The sequence below is a fragment of the Ursus arctos genome, unplaced genomic scaffold (assembly GCF_023065955.2).
Source record: "Ursus arctos isolate Adak ecotype North America unplaced genomic scaffold, UrsArc2.0 scaffold_3, whole genome shotgun sequence".
In the NCBI taxonomy this organism is placed as follows: domain Eukaryota; kingdom Metazoa; phylum Chordata; class Mammalia; order Carnivora; family Ursidae; genus Ursus; species Ursus arctos.
Window position 1 is genome coordinate 75,867,960 of NW_026622985.1, and position 20,587 is coordinate 75,888,546.

General features: G+C 38.0%; 1 protein-coding gene across 1 annotated transcript; it reads left to right on the forward strand.

The window, feature by feature from the left end:
* Positions 1 to 1,600: 1,600 nt before the first annotated feature.
* SPAM1 (sperm adhesion molecule 1) lies at positions 1,601 to 20,587 on the forward strand. Its single transcript, XM_026514242.4, has 4 exons — positions 1,601 to 1,670; positions 12,291 to 13,451; positions 14,147 to 14,236; positions 19,971 to 20,587. Exons 2-4 carry the CDS (start codon positions 12,495 to 12,497, stop codon positions 20,544 to 20,546), a joined length of 1,623 nt encoding a protein of 540 aa, XP_026370027.2. The 5' UTR covers positions 1,601 to 1,670; positions 12,291 to 12,494; the 3' UTR covers positions 20,547 to 20,587.

Genomic DNA, 20,587 nt, shown 5'->3' on the forward strand with positions numbered 1-20,587 from the left:
TCAGTGTGCTTTATATGACAAAAATGTGTAGGCTCGGTGCTGATGGGTGCAGACTTCACCCATCCCACACTGTGTTTTTCTGAGAAAGTTATATGACAAGGCTGTACTTCAATTTATCACTGTTGGCAAAGTTAGATGGTAATATACATTAACCAGGAAATAAAAGACCTCCATAAATAATTCAAATTTACCTCTAACTTAGGTAAAGGGTTCATCTTTTCGTTTGAAAGACTTCTTATTCTAACTTCTTAGGTCCAGTGATATGGAAAGTTAGTAACTATGAACACAGGATTTCCATTTTCCTGGTCAAAACCGTATAAATGAAGTCAAACATAAAACATGATGCCACATTAATACCACTAATCATTTGGAGTAAATAAACAAAAAACAAGAGTTGCACCAAAAAAATTAATAGAAAGGGTAACCATTCTGTTAAAGTTATCGAAATCAAAAGCAGGCAGCGTTTAGGAGTAAGTGCACTGCAAACGGGTCTAACTAACTGCACACCTTTGAAGATATTTAGATTGGGCTTTAATTCTTTTTGCTCGAGTGAGTTGATTCTAATAGCAAAATATGATGACTAATTATGCCAGTGGAAATATGTCCACATCTACATACTATACTAGGCAATTAAAATATTCAGTCTCCCTTCTCAGAAAACTATCCTGTTTTATATTTTCATCTCTATAATAATAGTGACCTGTGCAGTAGAGGACATTGTAAAAAGCAAGATCTTCCAAATTAGCTAGAACTGGGTTGGTGGGCAAGTTATTTAATTTTTGCTAGTGCTTACTTCCTCACTTAGAAAATGAAGATGATAATTCTTACCCCAGACTGTTACAGAGACATTCAAATATCATAACTGTTAACTAAAAATCCCTAATTAGTCGTTGATTGTCTGATTTTAAAGATTGGTTGAAACTGCTTCCCTGTAAATACTGTCTCTTAATTACATTTTAATGAAAGGCTTGCTGTACTCATGTTAACATTTAAAATATAACAAATATTGCACATTGTTTAAAGCAGTTTAGGCACCAATAACTATTACTTATATCTTGGATTTTTAAAACTGTAGCTATTGCATGTTAAGAATTAAAAGCAAATGAGCCGTACACAATTGAATAAAAACAATATTTTTTTTCTCAAAATTATAAACATTCATTAAGTAACTAAAGTACTAATTAGATTCAACCTCGAGAGACTCATTGCCCTATAATTATGTTGACAAGTGAACACGTGCCTTGGAAGTTTCTTTTTAAATCTTTGAAGTTATCTTGTTATCTGTCTATTCTGTTTTGTGCTTGTTTGTTTTTTTGTAGCAAAATAGTAGTTTTTATATAGATCTTGTCCCCATCTCCCCAACCTCATACTTGGTCCATCCCCCAACTTCATAGTTGGTCCAAACTCTTCAAAAATTCTAAAGCAGAATTTCTGCTGCAGAAATTCTGATTTCCCCATTCTCTCAGAATTCCTTTTTTTCCTTGAGCCGTCTCCCAGTAGGTGAGTCTTAGGGACACTCCCATCCCGTCATAAATTAGCCAGATCCTTAGTCGCCCGTCACTCTGAGTTCCTGTTTCCCTTGTCTCAGGTGAGAATCATAGGGTACTTCTGCTCTCCTCTGTTCTTGGTGAAGAGACAAGTACAACTGCCTGCTCTTCTCATTGACAAGGGTAAATGTGCTCAGGTTTTTCTGGAATAGTGCAGGGGGGCAGAGATAACTATAGGTACTAATGGATCTTTATAATGGCATTAGAAGGTTGACTTTGTAGTGAATTTTTCTTCTTGGATAGCATCTGTCACACATTTTGGTATATGTGATGTGCTAGGTGTATTGTTTATTTTAGTAACAACAACAGTAATAATTATTAGTGAGTACTTGTATCTTGTAGAGGTAATAAACATGCTAATAGTCAAAGGAAACTTGATACTGAGAAATAATTTTGTTAACTATTGCTTCTTTGAGTTTTGGTAACGGTTCTTCCTCCTCTTCTGTGAAATGGAAGCAGAGCCAGCTTGTTCAGCCAAACTAATATAGAACCACCAAACATTGTAGAGATATCTGAATTCTGTATTAATAATTTTTGTTATTATTCGTTTTAAATGTCACGTATTTATATGCCACTTACTTGTTCCACTAATCCAATATAAAGGCTGAAAACTGGCCGGATAAATCACATTTGACAAGTTAGAAAAAGATTTCCATCGGGCTGAGTGAAGAGTTGGAAGTCTGAGCTTGAAACGGTTGCTTTCTTAGTGGACTCCTCCATAAGATGCCAAGAACAGCCACAGCCAAATTAATGCTAGCACACGAAGGCTAGAGCCAGTCTGATCTGCTGGTAGAGTCACGATCCATGAGGACTTTCTCATCTCTCAGATCATGCTGTGTGCTGAGAACGCCATCATCCGATCTGGCCCCATGGCGGTATGAACTTGTTGAGTATCTCCCTTCTACCAGAACAATTTCATAATGCTCACATACTTAAGAGTAAAAAACAAAATTTTAATTTCCTAGGGATGCTCTAATGCTAGCAGGTCTATGAATTATGAAATACCCTTGGACTTTGCCTCCTTTTGTCATGCTTTTCCCTGCCTTTCATACAAGAGGGTGGAGGCAAGGGATAATATTATTAATAATAACAGGAACAACTTAGGTTTATTTGGTATTTACTCTGGGTCAGGTGTATGGGAGAAAAAAGAACTTGCCTTAACCCTGTTAGATTCTGCACCTGGAGCCTGTGAGCTGAACTAACAAAAGACAGATTAACGGGAGAAAAACATACAAACTTTATATAATATTTTTACATGCACGTGGGAGCCTATATAGTACTTAAGTCATTTATAAACATTACTTTAAGGAATCTTCAGACAGATCAGAATTCTACTCTGGTTGCTGAAAAAATTAAATTCATGAGATTTGAGAACTTGTCGGAGGCCACTTAATAAGCAAGGGCCTGTTCTCAGTATTCAACGCCCAGGTACACAGACTCCAACGCTTCTGCTATCAGAGTGGCTTGATCCGCTAGTTCCACAGTAAAAAATACGTTCTACGTTGTGACTCAGTGCACACATTTGTAAACCGATAATAGACAGAAAAGTTCATAAAATAACCTGCTTACTACCTGTGGTGATGGTATTCTTGTGCTTCCGATTCTGTCCTGCCCTGTTCTAGCCTAGCCTAGCCATCCCACTCTATGACAGCCCATTTCACTTCTTTTTTAAAAAATGCTCTTTGCAACCAATTAAATCACTTTTATGGCCCACTAATAGCCTGTGGCCTGAACTTTGGAGAAAAAATGCTAGAAATAGACCTCCCCAACATCACTTTCTCGGATAATCATGTTCACAACTACTCTTCATTTCTGCCTAAGACGCACCTAAAATACTTCAGTGATGTTCTAGCCCTTGCTCTGCAATGCTCTTTGCAATTACATTTAGGCCAGAGGTGATCTCACTGTGGAGGCATTATCTGAGCTCTCCTGTTTCTCTCCTTGAGCTAGAAGCATGTGATCTCCGTTGAGGCTGAACAGCAGCAACCTCCCAACCTATAGGTGAAGATAAGGTGGCAATTTAATTGTAAATAAATATGTTTACCGAGTTTCTACAATTTGAAGTAAATTTTGCTGCTATGACTCTTCCTCTTCTGCCTTTTTCAATGACCACATTCTTTAAAGGAGAGTTAGAGTCCTGCTATTACCCTCAAACTTCTCCATATCATCTAAAAATTCCAGCACCCCAGTCAACACTTCTTTGGCATTCTTGGACTAGGAATTCACAACCCCTAATCTAATTATACATATTAACTTTTCTCATTCCAAAACTCAAAAACTACTGTCTCCACACCTTACTGGAGCTGTCTTTCTTATAGTTTGGGGTAAATGCAAATGAACCGTAATAAGCAAGGTTTCATAATACAGGTAGTCCGGGGGCACTAATAATGCACTCTAGATCTGCATCGCGTCTCGTGAAAAATACTTCCTAGGTATCATTTCACACATCATCCCAATATCCCTTGGAGTGAGATGGATCTAGGTATCACCAATATATTTTTAAAAAGTTAATACCTAAAGATTGAATAATTTGAATCTTCCAGTTCTTACAAGATAAAACTAAAAATGGAAATATGTCTCAATCTTTTTTTGGTCTGGGCTCCTTAATCCCTTTAACTGTGGGTGTCACCAGCCTTCAGATCCCATTGGCAGAGGGAAGATTCAGTTAAGATAGGAAGAAAAAATTAAAAGTAGATGTATGAAGAGGCGAGAAGAGTCATTGCAAAGGGAGACACCAATAAATGTTACCAGTGACGCTCTGTGGCCTATTTGTTCTAATCTTGGGCTACGGCACGTCATTAGCTAGAGAGAATGGTGGCAGTTAGGGACTATCTTGAGAGAATAGGATTAGATTTGAATTAGTAATCCTAAAATCCCTACTAATTATAATCTCTAAGATAAATCTTACTTTTCATACCACAATGTGAGGTCAAAGTAGCTATTGTTACTTCTTCATCTCTTTTAACTCCTTATCTTATTAATGTTTAAGATAAAATAAATTGCATTTTATCTAATAGGTGAACTTGTGCTTTCGGAGAATGGTAGGAAATTAAAAATAATTTAGCGAAACTGGGGAAAAGGAAAAAATAATCCGATCAAAGAATTAATTGATGAATAGATTCACTCATTCACCCATACAATTAAGTACTTACGGACCTTCTACTATGTACCAGGCACAGTACTGGGAACTGGGGACACAGTAGTGAGCTCACAGCTTAGTGAGAAAGATAGACTTATTTCAAATTTGAACACAAACAGTGACTGGTACTAAGAAATAAGTACAATTTTTACGAGAGTCTTGACACATTTAAACTCACCTTGGTGACAATCGGAAACAGTCAGATGTGTTTGGAAAGGCTACACAGCAGGAGCAGTCATTGAGATCTGTATCTCTAGGCTCAGAATAGATTTTTAAAGATCTAGGGCAGAGATTATCTACGATGTGCAAGGCAGGATCCCATTGGAATGAAACATATATAATTCTCATTTGGAATTCATATGGTCCACAAGAATGTGTCACCACAAAACTCTTCTTCCTCAAAGGAACAGGGACTTTCATGTGGATAATGAAAGATTTGAGTTTTATTTTACTTTGGATCCTGGCTGAATAGCTGGACTAAACTGAGTTGTCACATGTTCCTCAGAAGTGGAGAAAGAGATGAATAGGTTGGGAAGACATTTACTTGCTTGAGACTTCAGCCATAGTTCTGCTTTCACAAAATGTGCATTCTTTTTTTTTTTTTTTTTAAGATTTTATTTATTTATTTGACAGAGAGAGACAGCCAGCGAGAGAGGGAACACAGGCAGGGGGAGTGGGAGAGGAAGAAACAGGCTCCTAGCGGAGGAGCCTGATGTGGGGCTCGATCCCAGAACACCAGGATCACGCCCTGAGCCGAAGGCAGATGCTTAACGACTGAGTCACCCAGGCGCCCCACAAAATGTGCATTCTTAAGGTGGACTATATAACATGTATCTTTAGGAAGATAAATATTAAACCACTCAAAACTCTGACAAGGTTTTCGAACCAGTTCTTTATCGTAAGAAGAAAAAAAGCAGTCTGCTACATGGAGCCTGGTATTTCTATAGGCACCAAATAAATTGATAAGAAGGAAAACATCTGTTGTATTGTCTTTTGAAACTGAGCTCATAGGATTTTCTTCAATGGTATTTACCTTCAGCATTTGCAAATATGCTTAATCGCATTTGATGCAGTTGGGTCCCTATTGCCTTTGAACAAAGGACATTTACAAGGAAATAGGTGTTTTCTGTTTGTTCAGACTACAGTGGCCATTTGGATCCTTGATATAATCCTACATGTAGATTTAGTAACTATGCCTTTGACAATGCAGAGGAACAAAATCCAAAAGTCATCTTACTGGTCAAGGAAAGAGAAACATTAGTTATTGCTAACAGAAGACCAATTGTAATCTCATAGTCCATATCATAGTTGGTATACCTCTGTGAACTTCATTGTGCATGGCACTGGTTACCATGGAGGTGCTTGTTACTCCTAAACTTTGACTTGTGTGATACTAAGGCTGTTTGCCTATGTGTGTGAGGCGGGCTGAGACACCGTAATTACAGAAGAACTAGGATTGGTCCCAGGTTTATGCTGGTGGGATGTTGGGTTGACTGCAAGTCAGGCATTAATTACTAAGCTCAGTCTGGGGCTTGACAAATGGCATTGCAGACAGTATCCCTAGTGAAGCTAATGTGTTTGTAACTAGCCTCTAGAATTTTAGAGACTCTGTAAGACTTTATTCAATTATTCAAGTACTAAGTTTCAGTCATATCTGGGTGTGTCAGGGCCTCACGCTTGGCTATAGAAGACATAATTGTCTTCTGAGTAATGTTTGAACTCTGCGGCTTCTGGATGCTATACTTTGTTTTTTATTTGAACATCTTCATCTTAAAGTGGTACCATAAGCCATAATTTTGAGTTTATTGAAATTCAGAGTACGTTGAGTTCATTTACTTAATTGATTAATTCATCCAGCATGCACCATAGTGGGGACTGACAAAGATTCTCTATTGACCACGCTAATCAGGCTCATTGAACTCTCTTTTTGACTAAGCCTCAAACGCTGGGCTTCTGTATCCTTCCTTCTAGAATCTAGTTCTAGCAAGAATCCTGTTAAGTCAGTTTAGCAAGAATTCCCATCCTCCTTATCTGGTCACCTTGGATATCTGATTAGGTTTCCCATCTCCTACTGTCCCCCTAGTGAGGCCTGATCACCCTGGCCTGACTTCACCAAGAATTCCGCTAGGTCACTTTAGCCAAAATCTTCCCTTACCCCTGTGTTCCCTCTCAGTAATTTTCCATCCACAGACCCCCCCCCCCCCCACCTTGCTCTTTGGCTACAAAGTCCCACTTTTGTATTTGGAATTGAGCCCAGTTCTACCCTACTGCTCTGGTTTTCCTTTGACAGCTCTGTGGATTCTGGGTGCTATGTTTTGATTTTTGTTGGAACATCTTCATTTTAAGGTGTCACCATTGGCTGTAATTTTGAGTAGTTTTTTCAGTTTGAACTGAAATTCGAAGTATATCAAGCTCATTCACTTAATTAATTAACTCATGTATGTATCTATTGAGTATCAATTAAGTGGCTTGGAAATTTGAACAATAACTTAATCCTACAATTAAGGGTATGTTATGTACCTTCTTTTATAAGCCCTCTTGGGTCTACAAAGACATTACCGACACAGAATGTTATTATAGGCACCTTCACCTTCTTTCCAAAGGAATTCCTTCTAAGAATAAGATGAATTATTTTCTTATTTTCAATTAAACAGTTTTGCTGTTGAACTATCTTGCATTTTCAAAAGCTGAAATATTAATATCTTTTACACCTTATCAATATAACTTGCTTAAGGCTTCAATATTTAGAATTCATGTTTAATCATGTGGTGGTTTTCTAGTTTCTGAGATGTATGACATTCTAATTAACATCATGGCCCAGCAGGACAAACTTCTATTGCATAAAATGAACATGTATAAATTATATCTCTGTGTTCTACTATAGCAATTAAATAAAATTTGATTTTGGGAACTGCTTTTGAGGGATTTTGTTATTTATTTGGTTCTTTTTTTTTCTCTTCTCCCCTCTCCCTCCCTTCCAGGGAAAGGAGCGGGATTCAGAACACTAGTATTTTGCTATAACTAACAAATGTCAAACATGGCTTTCCTAATCACTTTGAAAATATAAATTCATTTTAATTTTGTAAGGAGAAATTACTTTTACAGTAAATGCTGTACTTCCTTGAAACTGGTTCATTTTTCATCTATATTACACTATAGAAATCTTTCATTAATTCAACAAAATGGTTAACAATCAAAACAACTGCAATTAGGACTTGTTTTACCATTGGGTTCTTAAACTCATTTCAAATGCTAATAAAAAATTTATGGCATTTTTGTGTTAATTTGCCATCCTTACCAATCTTTTTTTGCTACTATAAGGCACTTGAATTTGCTGGGATTCAGTGCATGCACACACACACACACACACACACACACACACAGAGTCCCCCTTCCTCCATCACACTATAACATCTCCAAAGATTAAGTATTTCCTTAATTCCTTAATCGACTAGGCAAAGAGCTGCTTTTTCTCACCCAACACGTTGAATACTGAAGAGCATTTAGATTTTTCTGGAGCAATTTCTGACCAGCTGACATTTCAGAGGAAACTTAAAATTTTGCTTCAAAAATAAGTTGTCTTTTTTTTCTTTCTACTGCATAGCCTGATAGGGAAAATCAGATATGGGTATCTGTGAAAAAGAATGAGAAGTTCTGTAATGTGCCCTGTTTTTAAAGCTATCTCTTTAGTGGGAGTAGTTTGGCACTTAGTGCTTAGTAGTAGATACACAGGTTAAGAATGAGCAACTTTTTTTTTCTTTTTTTAATATTTTATTTTTAAGTAATCTCTACACCCAACATGGGGCTCAAACTTACAACCCCAAGATCAAGGGTCACATGCTCTACCGACTGAGCCAGCCAGGGGTCCCAGGAATGAGCAATTTCTTTAGCCTCGAGGAGCTCCAGCCTGTGCAAAAGTTATCTGTGGGAGACACTGACAAAGTTAAGACAAGAGTAGGAAAAGGAACCAAAGGAGAAGAATAATAATGATGATAATAATAAAGGAAAAGGGGAAGGAAGAAGGAGTTGATGGAATGCCACAAAAATAGTACTAACTTCTCTTGTTTTGTTTTGTTTTTTTTAAAGATGTTATTTATTTATTTGTCAGAGAGAGAGCACACAAGCAGGAGCAGCAGGTAGAGAGAGAAGCAGGCTCCCCGCTGAGCAGAGAGCCCTATGTGGGACTCGATCTCAAGACCCTGGGATCATGACCTGAGCGGAAGGCAGATGCTGAACCGACTCAGCCACCCAGACGTCCCTTAACTTCTCTTGTTTAATTAAGTTTATCATCATATCTATTTCTGGCCAAGTTATTTATAAAACATCATAGCGTAATAAGAAATTTCCTGCAAAAAAAACAAAAAACAAAAAACAAAAAAAAGACTTGTTTGAAGGCTCTTTTCTTCCCTGAAAGCATGGATAAATTTTTGCTTTAAGAGAAGTAAATTGCACATGGATTTTTCTGCTTTGGGGACATTATGCTGATCTCTTAACTTTGCTCAGAACTCGGCTTAGATCCAGTATGACTTGTAATTGGAGGTAGAAGTCAGCCTTTGAGTTGAAATTAGTACTTCAGAAATGATACACAGCCTACCAAATGGAATTAGTATACAAGGGCTACAAAGGCAATGAATTTGGGGCCAGCTGCTCACTTGAAGTTTTGCTTTTTATTTTTCATATTAAAGAGTGATCCCTGAAGTATTTACAGAGGTAATTTAGATACATTAAAGTTACCTTCAGTATCCTGAGACTAGGGGCTATTCGATGAGTATTGTAACCAAGGCTTTATCATGTTCAGTTGTTCTGGGGGACAGTAGGGTAATGGGGACCTCAGAGGTACTGTGGAAAGACATCTTAAATCTTGGTACTCTCTACTCTGCCCCTCTCTTCAGTGCTCATTGAGCTTTTACCAAAGTTATAATCTTGGCTTTATCACTATTTGTCCACATTTCTGAATTTTCACCTTTATATTTATAATAATAATTTATATTCAAAATCCATAACAATTTTAATAGTAAGAGGATTGTATCTAAATTCAGTTCTTAATTCCATTGAGATAATATATTCATAGACTCCTCATAGGAAATAAGAATATCAGAAGAGTGGATTCTGAAGACAGTCCTGTGAATGACTTCTACATCTGTTCATTATGGTTTTCTAGAAAGAAAATACTTGTAGAAAAGAGCTTACAATTAAGCCTAGAAATTTAGCTGTTTTGTTTGGCTTTTTCTATCTGTGACTGTCTTCTCTTTAACTCAAAAATCCCAACCACCAACTCCTTCAAAAAGTAAAATGAGGGGCGCCTGGTTGGCTCAGTCGGTTAAGTGTCTGACTCATGATTTCGGCTCAGGTCGTAATCTCATGGATCACGAGACAGAGCCCCATGTCGGCCTCCACTCGGCTGGAGTCTGCTTGGGATTCTCTCTCTTCCTTTCCCTCTGCCCCTCCCACCACACTTGCGCACCCACTCGCCCTCTCTCTCTCTTAAAAAAAAAAAAAAAGGTAAAACAAGAACACCTTGAACAAGCATCCTAGTGGATAAACAGTAAGAAGGTGGATGGTTATTTTCCTCTTCCCACTAAGAATAAGTTGAGCTTCAAATCTGTTCTGGCAAACAAAATTCTAGCCTTAAATTTTATTTTTCTCCCAGTTTTTATTTGAGAAACTATATGGTGATTGAATGAAAGAAAATTAGAAGATCAAAAATATGTAATGGGCCCTCAGGAAATATGAATATTCTTTTGTATCTCTGGATTTTCTTTCATTCCTTAAGCATGTGCTTATGTTTCTGTATATCTCAAAAAACTGCTTGTCTTCAGTAACATCCAGGCAAGGAGCTAGTTGGTCCCTGCTCATTAGTATTTCAGGCGAGCATCTTTACGTGTTACTTAACTATCTTTACAACGAGCTCTGATGTCTGCATAAATTCCTTCAGGCTAAAATAATGTATTTATTAAAGCATCTCATCATTGGGTAGTGAAGTTGCTTTTAATATTTTCTCATGTCATAGATGCCACAATACATAGCGGTGAATGATACATTTTAAGTATCTATACCTACCTATATCATTTTTTATTACAAAATAATTTTGGACTAATTCTCAGGCAAAATATTCCTGGTTCAAACGTTTAAACTAACATGAGTTTTAGTGATAAAAGTTCTTTACAATAAGAATAAGAGTTAATTAAATAGGATTTTGGATGTCTTCAAATCTTGAGCTTTTAAATTTTTTCTGAGATTAAATGATTTTTTTTAAGGAATGTTAATGATTTGCCAATGCTCTAGGAACACATTAAAACCAACAGGCTTCTGTCTCGGACACCACTGAAGACAAGTTGGGTAGCTGGACCCTGAAAGGACTTCTGGGCAAATACTACTGTTAGGAGTTGGGGGGCGAGTATCAAAGACTTAGCAGGAATGCTTTAGGAAGCAATTATCCAGGCAATGGGGAAGAAGGACACTTGAGAAGTAACCTAATAGGTATAAACTGAGAATAGGCCTTATACATACTAGTGGAGAGATGCTAATTCTCTGGAGTTAAGTCAGGTAAGATTTTCTAGGGAGATGAGATTCTTATTTTTTTTTTAATTTTTTTAAAGATTTTATTTATTTGACAGAGAGAGAGTGAGACAGAGATAGATCACAAGCAGGGGGGACGGATAGAGAGAGAAGCAGACTCCCCGATGTGCAGGGAGCCCGATGCAGGACTCGATCCCAGGACCCCGGGATGATGATCCGAGCCGAAGGCAGTCACTTAACCGACTGAGCCACCCAGGCTCTCCTGGGAGATGAGATTCTTGTGTAAAGTCTCCAGTAGATCTTCTAAATAAGAGATGCTTTTCTAGATACTAACCCAGGTCCGCCCCCAATTCTGTGCCCCAAGCCTCTGTCCAAAGATTTATAAAGAAGAGATACTATGTTTCATTAAAAAAAATTACCTATTTTTTGTATCTATACATAAATTGTGTGTGTGTGTACAGATATTTATAAATGTAGTGCATCTTTTACTCAATCTTTTACTCAATTTACTTTGAGATATGATGGAGTGCTATTCCAAATAACACTTAAATTTGTTCCTCAGTAGGACATTTTGGTTAATTCAATAGTTTCAAGCACACTTTTGATACACTATTTCTGGCAGAAGTGACTTTTGCCTCCTCCTCTACCTTCCCCCCTTCAAAAAAATGATGTAATCTCATAATTTTAAGAGAGGTTGTTTTCAATTTTTGGCATGCCACTATAAGGTGGTCTTTCAAGAAATAACAAACAAAAATGAGAGGTTCAACTGGAATTCTATTTAACAAGGCTTTGCTAAAGCAATGCTGGGCATAGCATTCTACACAAGTGGGAAGGCAAAAGGAAAAATAGCTATGCTCACCTCTCTGTAGGCTCAGTAATGATTTGGAAAGATGAGACAAATGTTAGCTATTGCAGGATTTATATCCTACAGAAGAGAAAATAATTGTACTGATTCAAACACAGGAGTTCTCCAGCTTCGAAAATTGAATTAAACGCCTGCACTTCAAGTTGAGAACTTGGTAAAGTTGACAGTCTTGATACAGAAACATAGTGTAACAATATATTCTATATTTATTTTTCTCCAGTTATAGATGAAGCAACTTGCACAACATTCTTGAAATACGAAGCAAGAAGAATAATACTTTAAAGTAACGTGATCATTATACCTCTTTATCCATCAAAGTGGCTTCATTCCACATTCTCTCTTCTGTGCTTGCATGAATCTTGCCTGAAATATTGGACAAGCCGGAGTGTTTGGGAAGAAATTTTCACAGTCGTTAATCTTTGCGATGGCTGTGCTCAGGTTCCAGCGTATCTTCTTTAGGAGCTTTGTAGGGTCCAGAGGAGCCACCCAGGCAGTGCTCACCTTCCTTCTGATTCCATGTTGCTTGACTCAAGAGTTCAGAGCACCCCCTTTTATCCCAAATGTATCTTTCCTCTGGGGCTGGAATGCCCCAACTGAACTTTGTGCTCAAAAGTTTAACGTGCAGCTAGATCTGAACCTTTTCTCTTTAATAGGAAGCCCTCGAAAAAGCGCCACAGGACAAGGCATCACATTATTTTATGCTGACAGACTTGGCTACTATCCTCACATAGATGAAAAGACTGGCAAAAATGTGAATGGGGGAATCCCCCAGTCTGGAAACCTAAAAAAGCACCTGGAGAAAGCCAAGAAAGATATTGCCTATTACATACAAACAGACAGCATAGGCCTGGCTGTCATTGACTGGGAAAACTGGAGGCCTGTCTGGGCAAGAAACTGGAAACCTAAAGATATTTACAAGCACCAGTCTATTGAGTTGGTTCAGCAACAACACATTGAACTTAATGTCACGGAGGCCACCAAGATAGCCAAAGCAGATTTTGAAAAGGCAGGAAAGTGTTTCATGCAAGAGACCTTAAAATTGGGAAAATCCCTTCGGCCAAATTATTTATGGGGTTATTATCTTTTTCCTGATTGTTACAATCATAATTATAAAAAACCCGATTACAATGGAAGTTGCTCTGATTTAGAAAAGAAAAGAAATGATGAACTCAACTGGATATGGAAGGAAAGCACAGCCCTTTTCCCATCCATTTATTTGAATACCATATTAAAATCTTCTCCGTACGCTGCTCTCTACGTCCGCAACCGAGTTTGGGAAGCCATTCGGGTTTCTCAAGTATCCAGTGTTAAACATCCACTTCCGATCTTTGTATACGCCCGCCCAGTTTTTACTGACGTGTCTTTGAAATATCTTTCTGAGGTGAGTAAATCAAGGTGTGAGACCTATGGATTAGTATCCACAAAAGGTAGTTAGTAGAATTCAACATCATTTTTGAAGGGAGTGAGATTTGGCTTTTAGCATCCTTTAGGAATATGCACACAGGTAATTCTGCATTGTTATATGAATGCAAAATAAGAATATATTTCATTTATTTACTTATTTTAAGATTTTATTTATTTGTCAGAGAGAGAGAGCACACATGAGCACAAGCAGGGGGAGTGGCAGGCAGGGGGAGTGGCAGGCAGAGGGAGAAGCAGGCTCCCCCACTGCACAAGGAACCTGATGAAGGACTTGATCCCGGGACCCTGGGATCGTGACCTGAGCTGAAGGCAGCCTTAACCAACTGAGCCACCCAGGCATCTCAAGAATATATTTCATTTTAATGTAATCATATAATATCTTAGCAACAACGAAAAAACTAGGTAGCATAGACAATGTATTAAGTCAGTTCCCTTTTGTTTTCTTTCACAGGGTTTGTCAATAGAAGTAATTAAAATAATAGCAGAAAAATCTGTATTTTTGTTATAGTAGGGTCGTGGTGGCAACAAAAAAATAGTGTGGAAATATTTGAATTATTATTGTTGAGTCAGAATTCTTAGCTTTGGTGTTACGGTCTTATGCATAGCATTTCTATTTTATGTCTATCTGTTAACTCTTTCTGTCACATTCACCAGGATGACCTTGTGAATACAATCGGTGAAACAGTTTCTCTAGGTGTCTCTGGAATGATAATATGGGGAAGCCTCAATTTAAGCCAAAATGTGGTAAGTTGAATTGATAGGAAATAGATGAAAACATTTCTACTTTTAATGTTTTTGAGGACTGTTGTACTGAATAATAAAATAAGTACTATGCTTGGCACATATTAGTAGGTGCTCAATTAACACTGGTTGCATCAAACTGTCCTTTATTTATGTAGTTATGTTATAAGGCAGAAAAAAATTGTTAAAAAAAATTGTACCTGTTTTCCAGTGAGGAAACAGAAATTCAGGAAATTGACCAAAATTCTCTAGGCTATGTGGCTAGCAAGTAGCAAAAACAGGACTATAAGCTCAGTTTTCCGACATGGCGTTTGGCTTTTATACTATACTGTGATATGTCTCTTCTCAAAAAACTTTTGAACTAGACAATGAAAGAACAGTCAATTCTTTCATTCATCCCATTACTGTTTAATTAAGCACTTCTTTTCCTTATTCATTTAATCATTCAATGGCAGTTTATTACAGTGGTCGGCAAATGATGGCCAGGGGCCAAGACTGATTTTTACCCTTTTAAAGGGACAGGAAAAAACTCTGAAAGAATAGTTAATAGGTGAAAATTAGGTAAGATTTAAATTTTAGTGTCTATTGGTAGTTTTATTGGAATACAGGCATGCTCCTTAGTTTAGGCGTCTAGGGCTGCTTTTGCAGTACAAAGAAATAATTGAAAAGTTATGGCAGAGACTGTACCTTCAACAACCCCAAATATTTACTGTCTGCCCCTACACTTAAAAGTTTACTGACCCTTAGTTTATTGAACATCTCCTATGATTAGGTGCCTGGTAATTCTAGGTGCTAAAAATGTAGCAGTGAACGAAGCAAAGTCCCTTCACCATGAAGCTGCATCCTTACAAGTGGAAATGCAACATATCCAGATAGGATATGTCAGGTAGTGATAGGTTCGATAAAGCAATGAAGCAGTGTAGACAGGATAAAGAGAGATAAAATGGCAGTACTTAAGATGGGGCAGTCACAGAAGGCCTCCCTGATGAGGAGCTGTTGGAGCAGAGACCTGACGGAAACCAAGGACCAAGTCTCCAAGGGACCAAGTCAGGGATGGTAAGTGCAAGAGCCTTCAGGCTGGAATGTGCTTGTCAAAAAAATACAGAGGAAGTCAGTGTGACCAGAGTGCAGTGAGCAAGTAAGACAGAGGTAAGAGGTGTGGTCAGTGAAAAGACAGAGGGTCAGAGGGAGGGCTTCGTCAGCTCTGACTCCGATATGCAAGGCCACAAGGAGGCTTGGGCAGAAGAGTGGCAATCTCTGACAAACATTTTTTACTTGGCTGAGTTGAGGATCTATGGTGGGGGGGCAAGAGCGGGAGCAGGGAGAGGAAGCTGTTGATGGCTTAGACCAGCTGCTGGTGCATGGTTTGCATATAACCCAACAGTAGAACTGAGAGGTTGGACTGACGGATTGGATGAGTAGGATGGATAAGAGAAGTGGTTAAGATGACTCCGAGGCTTTTGGCTTGAAGGAATTGCCTCTGAGATGGGAAAGACTTTAGGAGGAATGGTTTGGTGGGGGCTGGGCAGGGAGGAAGGAAGAAGAAGCGGGGAGTAGGGAAAGGGTACATAGGCAATTGGGAATTACTTTTTTAAAATAATACTAAATTGTTCAAGACTTCTCTACGGTAGAGGAAAAGGAATGCTTCTTTATTTTCTACAGGTTATATTTACTATTGTAAATAGCAAATTTTAAGTAAAATTTGGGTAAAACTTGTTTTATTAGGAAAAAAGTCAATTTTTTTCCTGTATGGATGACTTATTTCATTTTCTCCTAATGCATTTTCTTTAGTTCAAAAAGCTTTTACCTATCACCACCTAATCCTTTTCTCTCTTCCTTTATTTTCATCCTTGTTTAATTCTCTGTATCAGATCTGTCTCCCCTCCCCCCCCCCAATCCTCTTGACTCAAGAGTAAAGCTGTCAACATGGACACTGATGAATTGGAGCTCAACTTTTCCTTCTCTAACCGATGTGGAAATACGAGTGACTAAGTGCCATAGAGAATGTCCCGTGAAGCTCATGGCTCATGAGTCTTATCCTAGGACCAACAGAGAAGAGACTTTATACAGCACTCTAAGATCAGAAGAGACCTGTTGTCTCTTGTCCTTCAGATAGACTCGCTATATTGTTAATTCATTTATAAAAGTACTCAACAGTAGTTCCCATTATGAGATTCTTTCAAGGTAGTCTGAACCCTTCTAATTATTTGGTAAAACTATTATCTCTGGCTTGATCACCAATAAAGATAAATAATATAAAATATAAGTTTGGAGAAAGGTATATGTTCCTTTTGCAAAATCTTTCATGTCAGAAAATCATTTAAAAATTATAATTCTCCTATATATATCCCTAATTTTCATTCACTGCTTCTCAAATCTGTAAACACCTTTCACAAGGGTCTTATAAATTCTCTGATGAAATAATTTATAAATTCTCCATACAACTTCCTTTTTTTTTTTTTTTTTTTTTTTTTTTTAAGAACTGAGAACTCCACCCTTACTCTGATGAGGAGTGAATCAGGCTTTCCCCAATTAGTAGTAAGGCATGACATACTATTTAACTGTCGCACCTGTTTTTTTGTATTATTATTATTGCACTTTAATCTTACATTACATTCTTCTACCACTACCCTCAGATCATCTTCAGCATTAAAATATAGGGATAGTTCTTCAATTTAAATATGGCTATTTTCTACCTAATGACACTGCCTTGAAATTGTCCCCTGTGGCCTCTGTTTTACATATTTCTTCTACTTTTCCCAATTTATGATGATTTTGAATGCTAGTTCTATCATTACTTCCCCTTTTTTCTATGTCATTTGCAATCAATAGACTCATGGATTCCTCATCTTATTTCCTCTGATTCATTGACAACCTGAGAAACTGGTAACTGCAGGTGGTAACTGCAGGTGGTAACTGCAGGTTTAATGACTGAAATTGACTTAAAACAATTGTTACCAAATGTAAGCAAGCTATTTCCTTCCATTCCATTTTAAATATCTGGAAATTTTGTGAACTTGTTAAACACTCATTATTAAAAATTAAATTATAAAATCTTAGAATGAAATAAGTACTGTTAAAAACAAAAGTAATAAATCCTCGGGGCGCCTGGGTGGCTCAGCTGGTTAAGAGGTTGCCTTCAGCTCAGATCATGATCCCAGGACCCTGGGATTGAGCCCCGCATTGGGCTCCCTGCTCAGCAGGTGGCCTGATTCTTCCTCTTCTGCTCCCCCTGCTTGTGCTCTCTCTCTGTCAAATAAACAAATCAAATCTAAAAAAAAAAAAAAGAGTAATAAATACTCAAAATGTATCAGTTACATACTCCACTTTACTATTATCCATACTTTTGAGGTTATTTACATCTCTTGTATCTGTATAAGTGGACATAGTACGTAATGATGTGCTTCTCCACACCATAATACCATAAGGTGTGCTTGATTTCCAATCACTCAGTGATGTCAGGTTGATAGCTTAAAATTGGCCATGGCAGATGTATTTATACCATGGATATTGACAAATGCTATAAACCAGGCCTTATCTTTTAGAAAGCCAGTTTCAGATCCTTCCGAAGACTACACCTTGTGTAGGCTAACGACTCTCAAACCACTCTCATCCTCTTTTTTACTCCTCTTTTGGCTCAGCTCTTGTCTCTGTGGTCACCCAGACTGTCATCTCAACTTGGTATCAATCCTCATATATCTTGGCCCCAGGAAATACAGTGTTGAAGAATACTGACAAAGTCTTTGCACTCGTGGAGCTTATATTAATGTTGGAGGGACAGAAACAATACAAAAACAAGAAAAATATTTGATGTGTTAAGTACTATGCAGAGAATTAAAATGGAGAGATGTGAGAAAGCAGATAGGAAAGGTGTCTGAGTCTAAAGCTGCAGTCTGAATGACAAGGTAAAGTGACCATGTTAAAAATCAGAGGAAAGAGCATTCCAAGCAGAGGGACAGTTAAGTGCAGGTTGAAATGAACCTGCCATGCTTATGAAACGAGTACGCCTAAAGCACAGTGGGTAAGGGAGGGGTGTCCAACTGGAAGGAAGGGTTACCTCACGTTAGGCTGTATAGAAGTCGGGAAAGTTGAATTTTATTCTAAACACCATGCAAAACTAGGATTAAGGAGAGGTTTTCTATTGCTGCCATAATAATGACAACACACTTAGATTAAACAAGGGAGAATTATTATCTTATAATTCTGTAGTTCAGAAGTCCAGCATGCGTCTTAATGGACTAAAATCAAGATGTTAGGAGGGTTGCATTCCTTTCCAGGGGAGGATCCTCACTTGCTCCTTTGGGTTGTTGGTAGAATTCATTTCCTCGTGGTTGGAGCAACGAGATGTCTATTTTCTGGCTGGCTATGACTAAGGATCATTTCCCACTTCTAGGGTTCACTGCATTCTTTAGCTCTTGGCCCTCTCCTCTATCTTCAAAGCCAGCAATGCTGGGTTGAGTGTACTTTACCTTCGAATTTGTTCTCTTTCTTCCATCTCATTTTTTCTTTTATTCGAGCTGGAAAAGTTTCTACATTTTTAAAGGACTCGTGTGATTAGATTGAGCCCAGCCAGATAACTTGGGATAATCTTTCCATCTCAAGGCCCATACTCTTCTCCGTAATCATATGCGTAATGTTCCTTCTGCCACGCAATGTTACCTAGTCATAGGTTCTAGGGCATTAGGGTATGGACATTCTTGGAAGGCCCTATTCTTTCTACCATTGATGGCATCACCTCAAGGTATATAAAGAGATAGAGTGAAGTGAAGCTGCCAAGATTCCTCGACTTGCCTTCTGATCTACTAGCACCACTTCTTTTGGTCTGCTGGAGGACTAGCGCGGCCAGCTTACTCAATGGAACTATGGATTATGAAAGAAAGCGAGTGACTATCTTCTGTGTTTTTAAAAGGACAGCATCCCAGTTTTAGAACGCACCAGTGTCGAGATGAATCATTTTAGTTACTCAACATTTGTGCTCTGCCAAACTATTATATTTGTAAAAGAGCTGTCATAATTCATCCATAACTTGAACTATACATAACATTTAACGTAAAGTATACTCAGTTGAACCTGTTTACTTGCTTTGAGCTAGCAGTTGAGAAATCTTTCTCATGCTGTTTAAACTTGTCCCACAAAGATGATTCTTAATACCTTTATTTACCATTTCTTGAGGGCTAACCAATGTACTGGGCCTCTGTGTTAAGCACTTTTATATACATTGTATCTTTTCATCTTCACAACAACCCTATGAGGTAAGTGCTATAATTATCCTTATTTTACAAATGATGAAGCTGAAGCATAGCCAGGTTAACTGATTTGCCCAAGGTCACCAGATAGGAAACTAAGACTTAGAAAGCTTGTAAGATTCCCAAGGTTACAGAGCTCGTCATTAATGGAACTGTGACCAATCAGGGAAGATGGGCCCCAGAAACCATTCTCTAACCGCTCTACCATTCTGCCCCATCAGTCTATGAATTATTGAAGAAGTCCAAGGCTAGGTGCAAGTTAAGGTTCAACTGGTCAATTATTCAGTGATGTGAAATGGCATGTGAAACTTACAAATGTTACAAAAGCGGAGTAATCTTGCTTGATAAGGTAAAAAAAAAAGTAAACTATTTCCTACCTCTTGCTGGGTCTTGTTTTATCATGCTTCCTTAAAAATTGCATATCACAGTGAATTACTTCACAGATGAGTTAACTTGTCCCTTGATATGCTAACCTTCTTATAATTTTTCAGCAATCTTGCACAGAGCTAGACAATTACATGAAGAATACACTGAATCCTTACATAATCAACGTCACCCTAGCAGCCAAAATGTGTAACCAAGTGCTTTGCCAGGAGCAAGGAGTGTGTATAAGGAAACATTGGAATTCAAATGACTACCTTCACCTGAACCCAGATAACTTTGCGATTCAACTTGAGAAGAGTGGAAGATACACAGTACAAGGGAAACCCACACTTGAAGACCTGCAGCAATTTTCCAAAAAATTTTATTGCGGTTGTTATGCCGATGTCCGTTGTAAGGAGAGAGTTGATATGACTGAAATTCATACTGTTAAAGTATGTGTGGCTGGAGATGTTTGTATAGATTCCTTTCTAAACTCAGAACCCAGTGGTCATCTTTCTAGCTGGAAGGGGAAATCTGCCACTGCCAGCAATATCTTAGCCGCCATGCCACCTGCCACAGGGTCTCCATGTGATCCTGGTAAAGATCTTAGCAGGTGCCTCAAAGCCAGATTTATAGTAGAAGGCAACTCCAAAACCCCTCAAGTGGGCTATCAGAGTGTATTCATTCAAAATAAGAAACAATAAAACAACCTATTCAAGTACAAGTTCAGTGTTTAATAAATTTT

Coding starts and splice junctions, on each gene's coding strand:
- SPAM1 (XM_026514242.4), top strand. CDS start 12,495: ATGGCTGTGCTCAGGTTCCAGCGTATCTTCTTTAGGAGCTTTGTAGGG. Junction 13,452..14,146: donor CTTTGAAATATCTTTCTGAG/GTGAGTAAATCA, acceptor CACATTCACCAG/GATGACCTTGTGAATACAAT. Junction 14,237..19,970: donor TCAATTTAAGCCAAAATGTG/GTAAGTTGAATT, acceptor ATAATTTTTCAG/CAATCTTGCACAGAGCTAGA.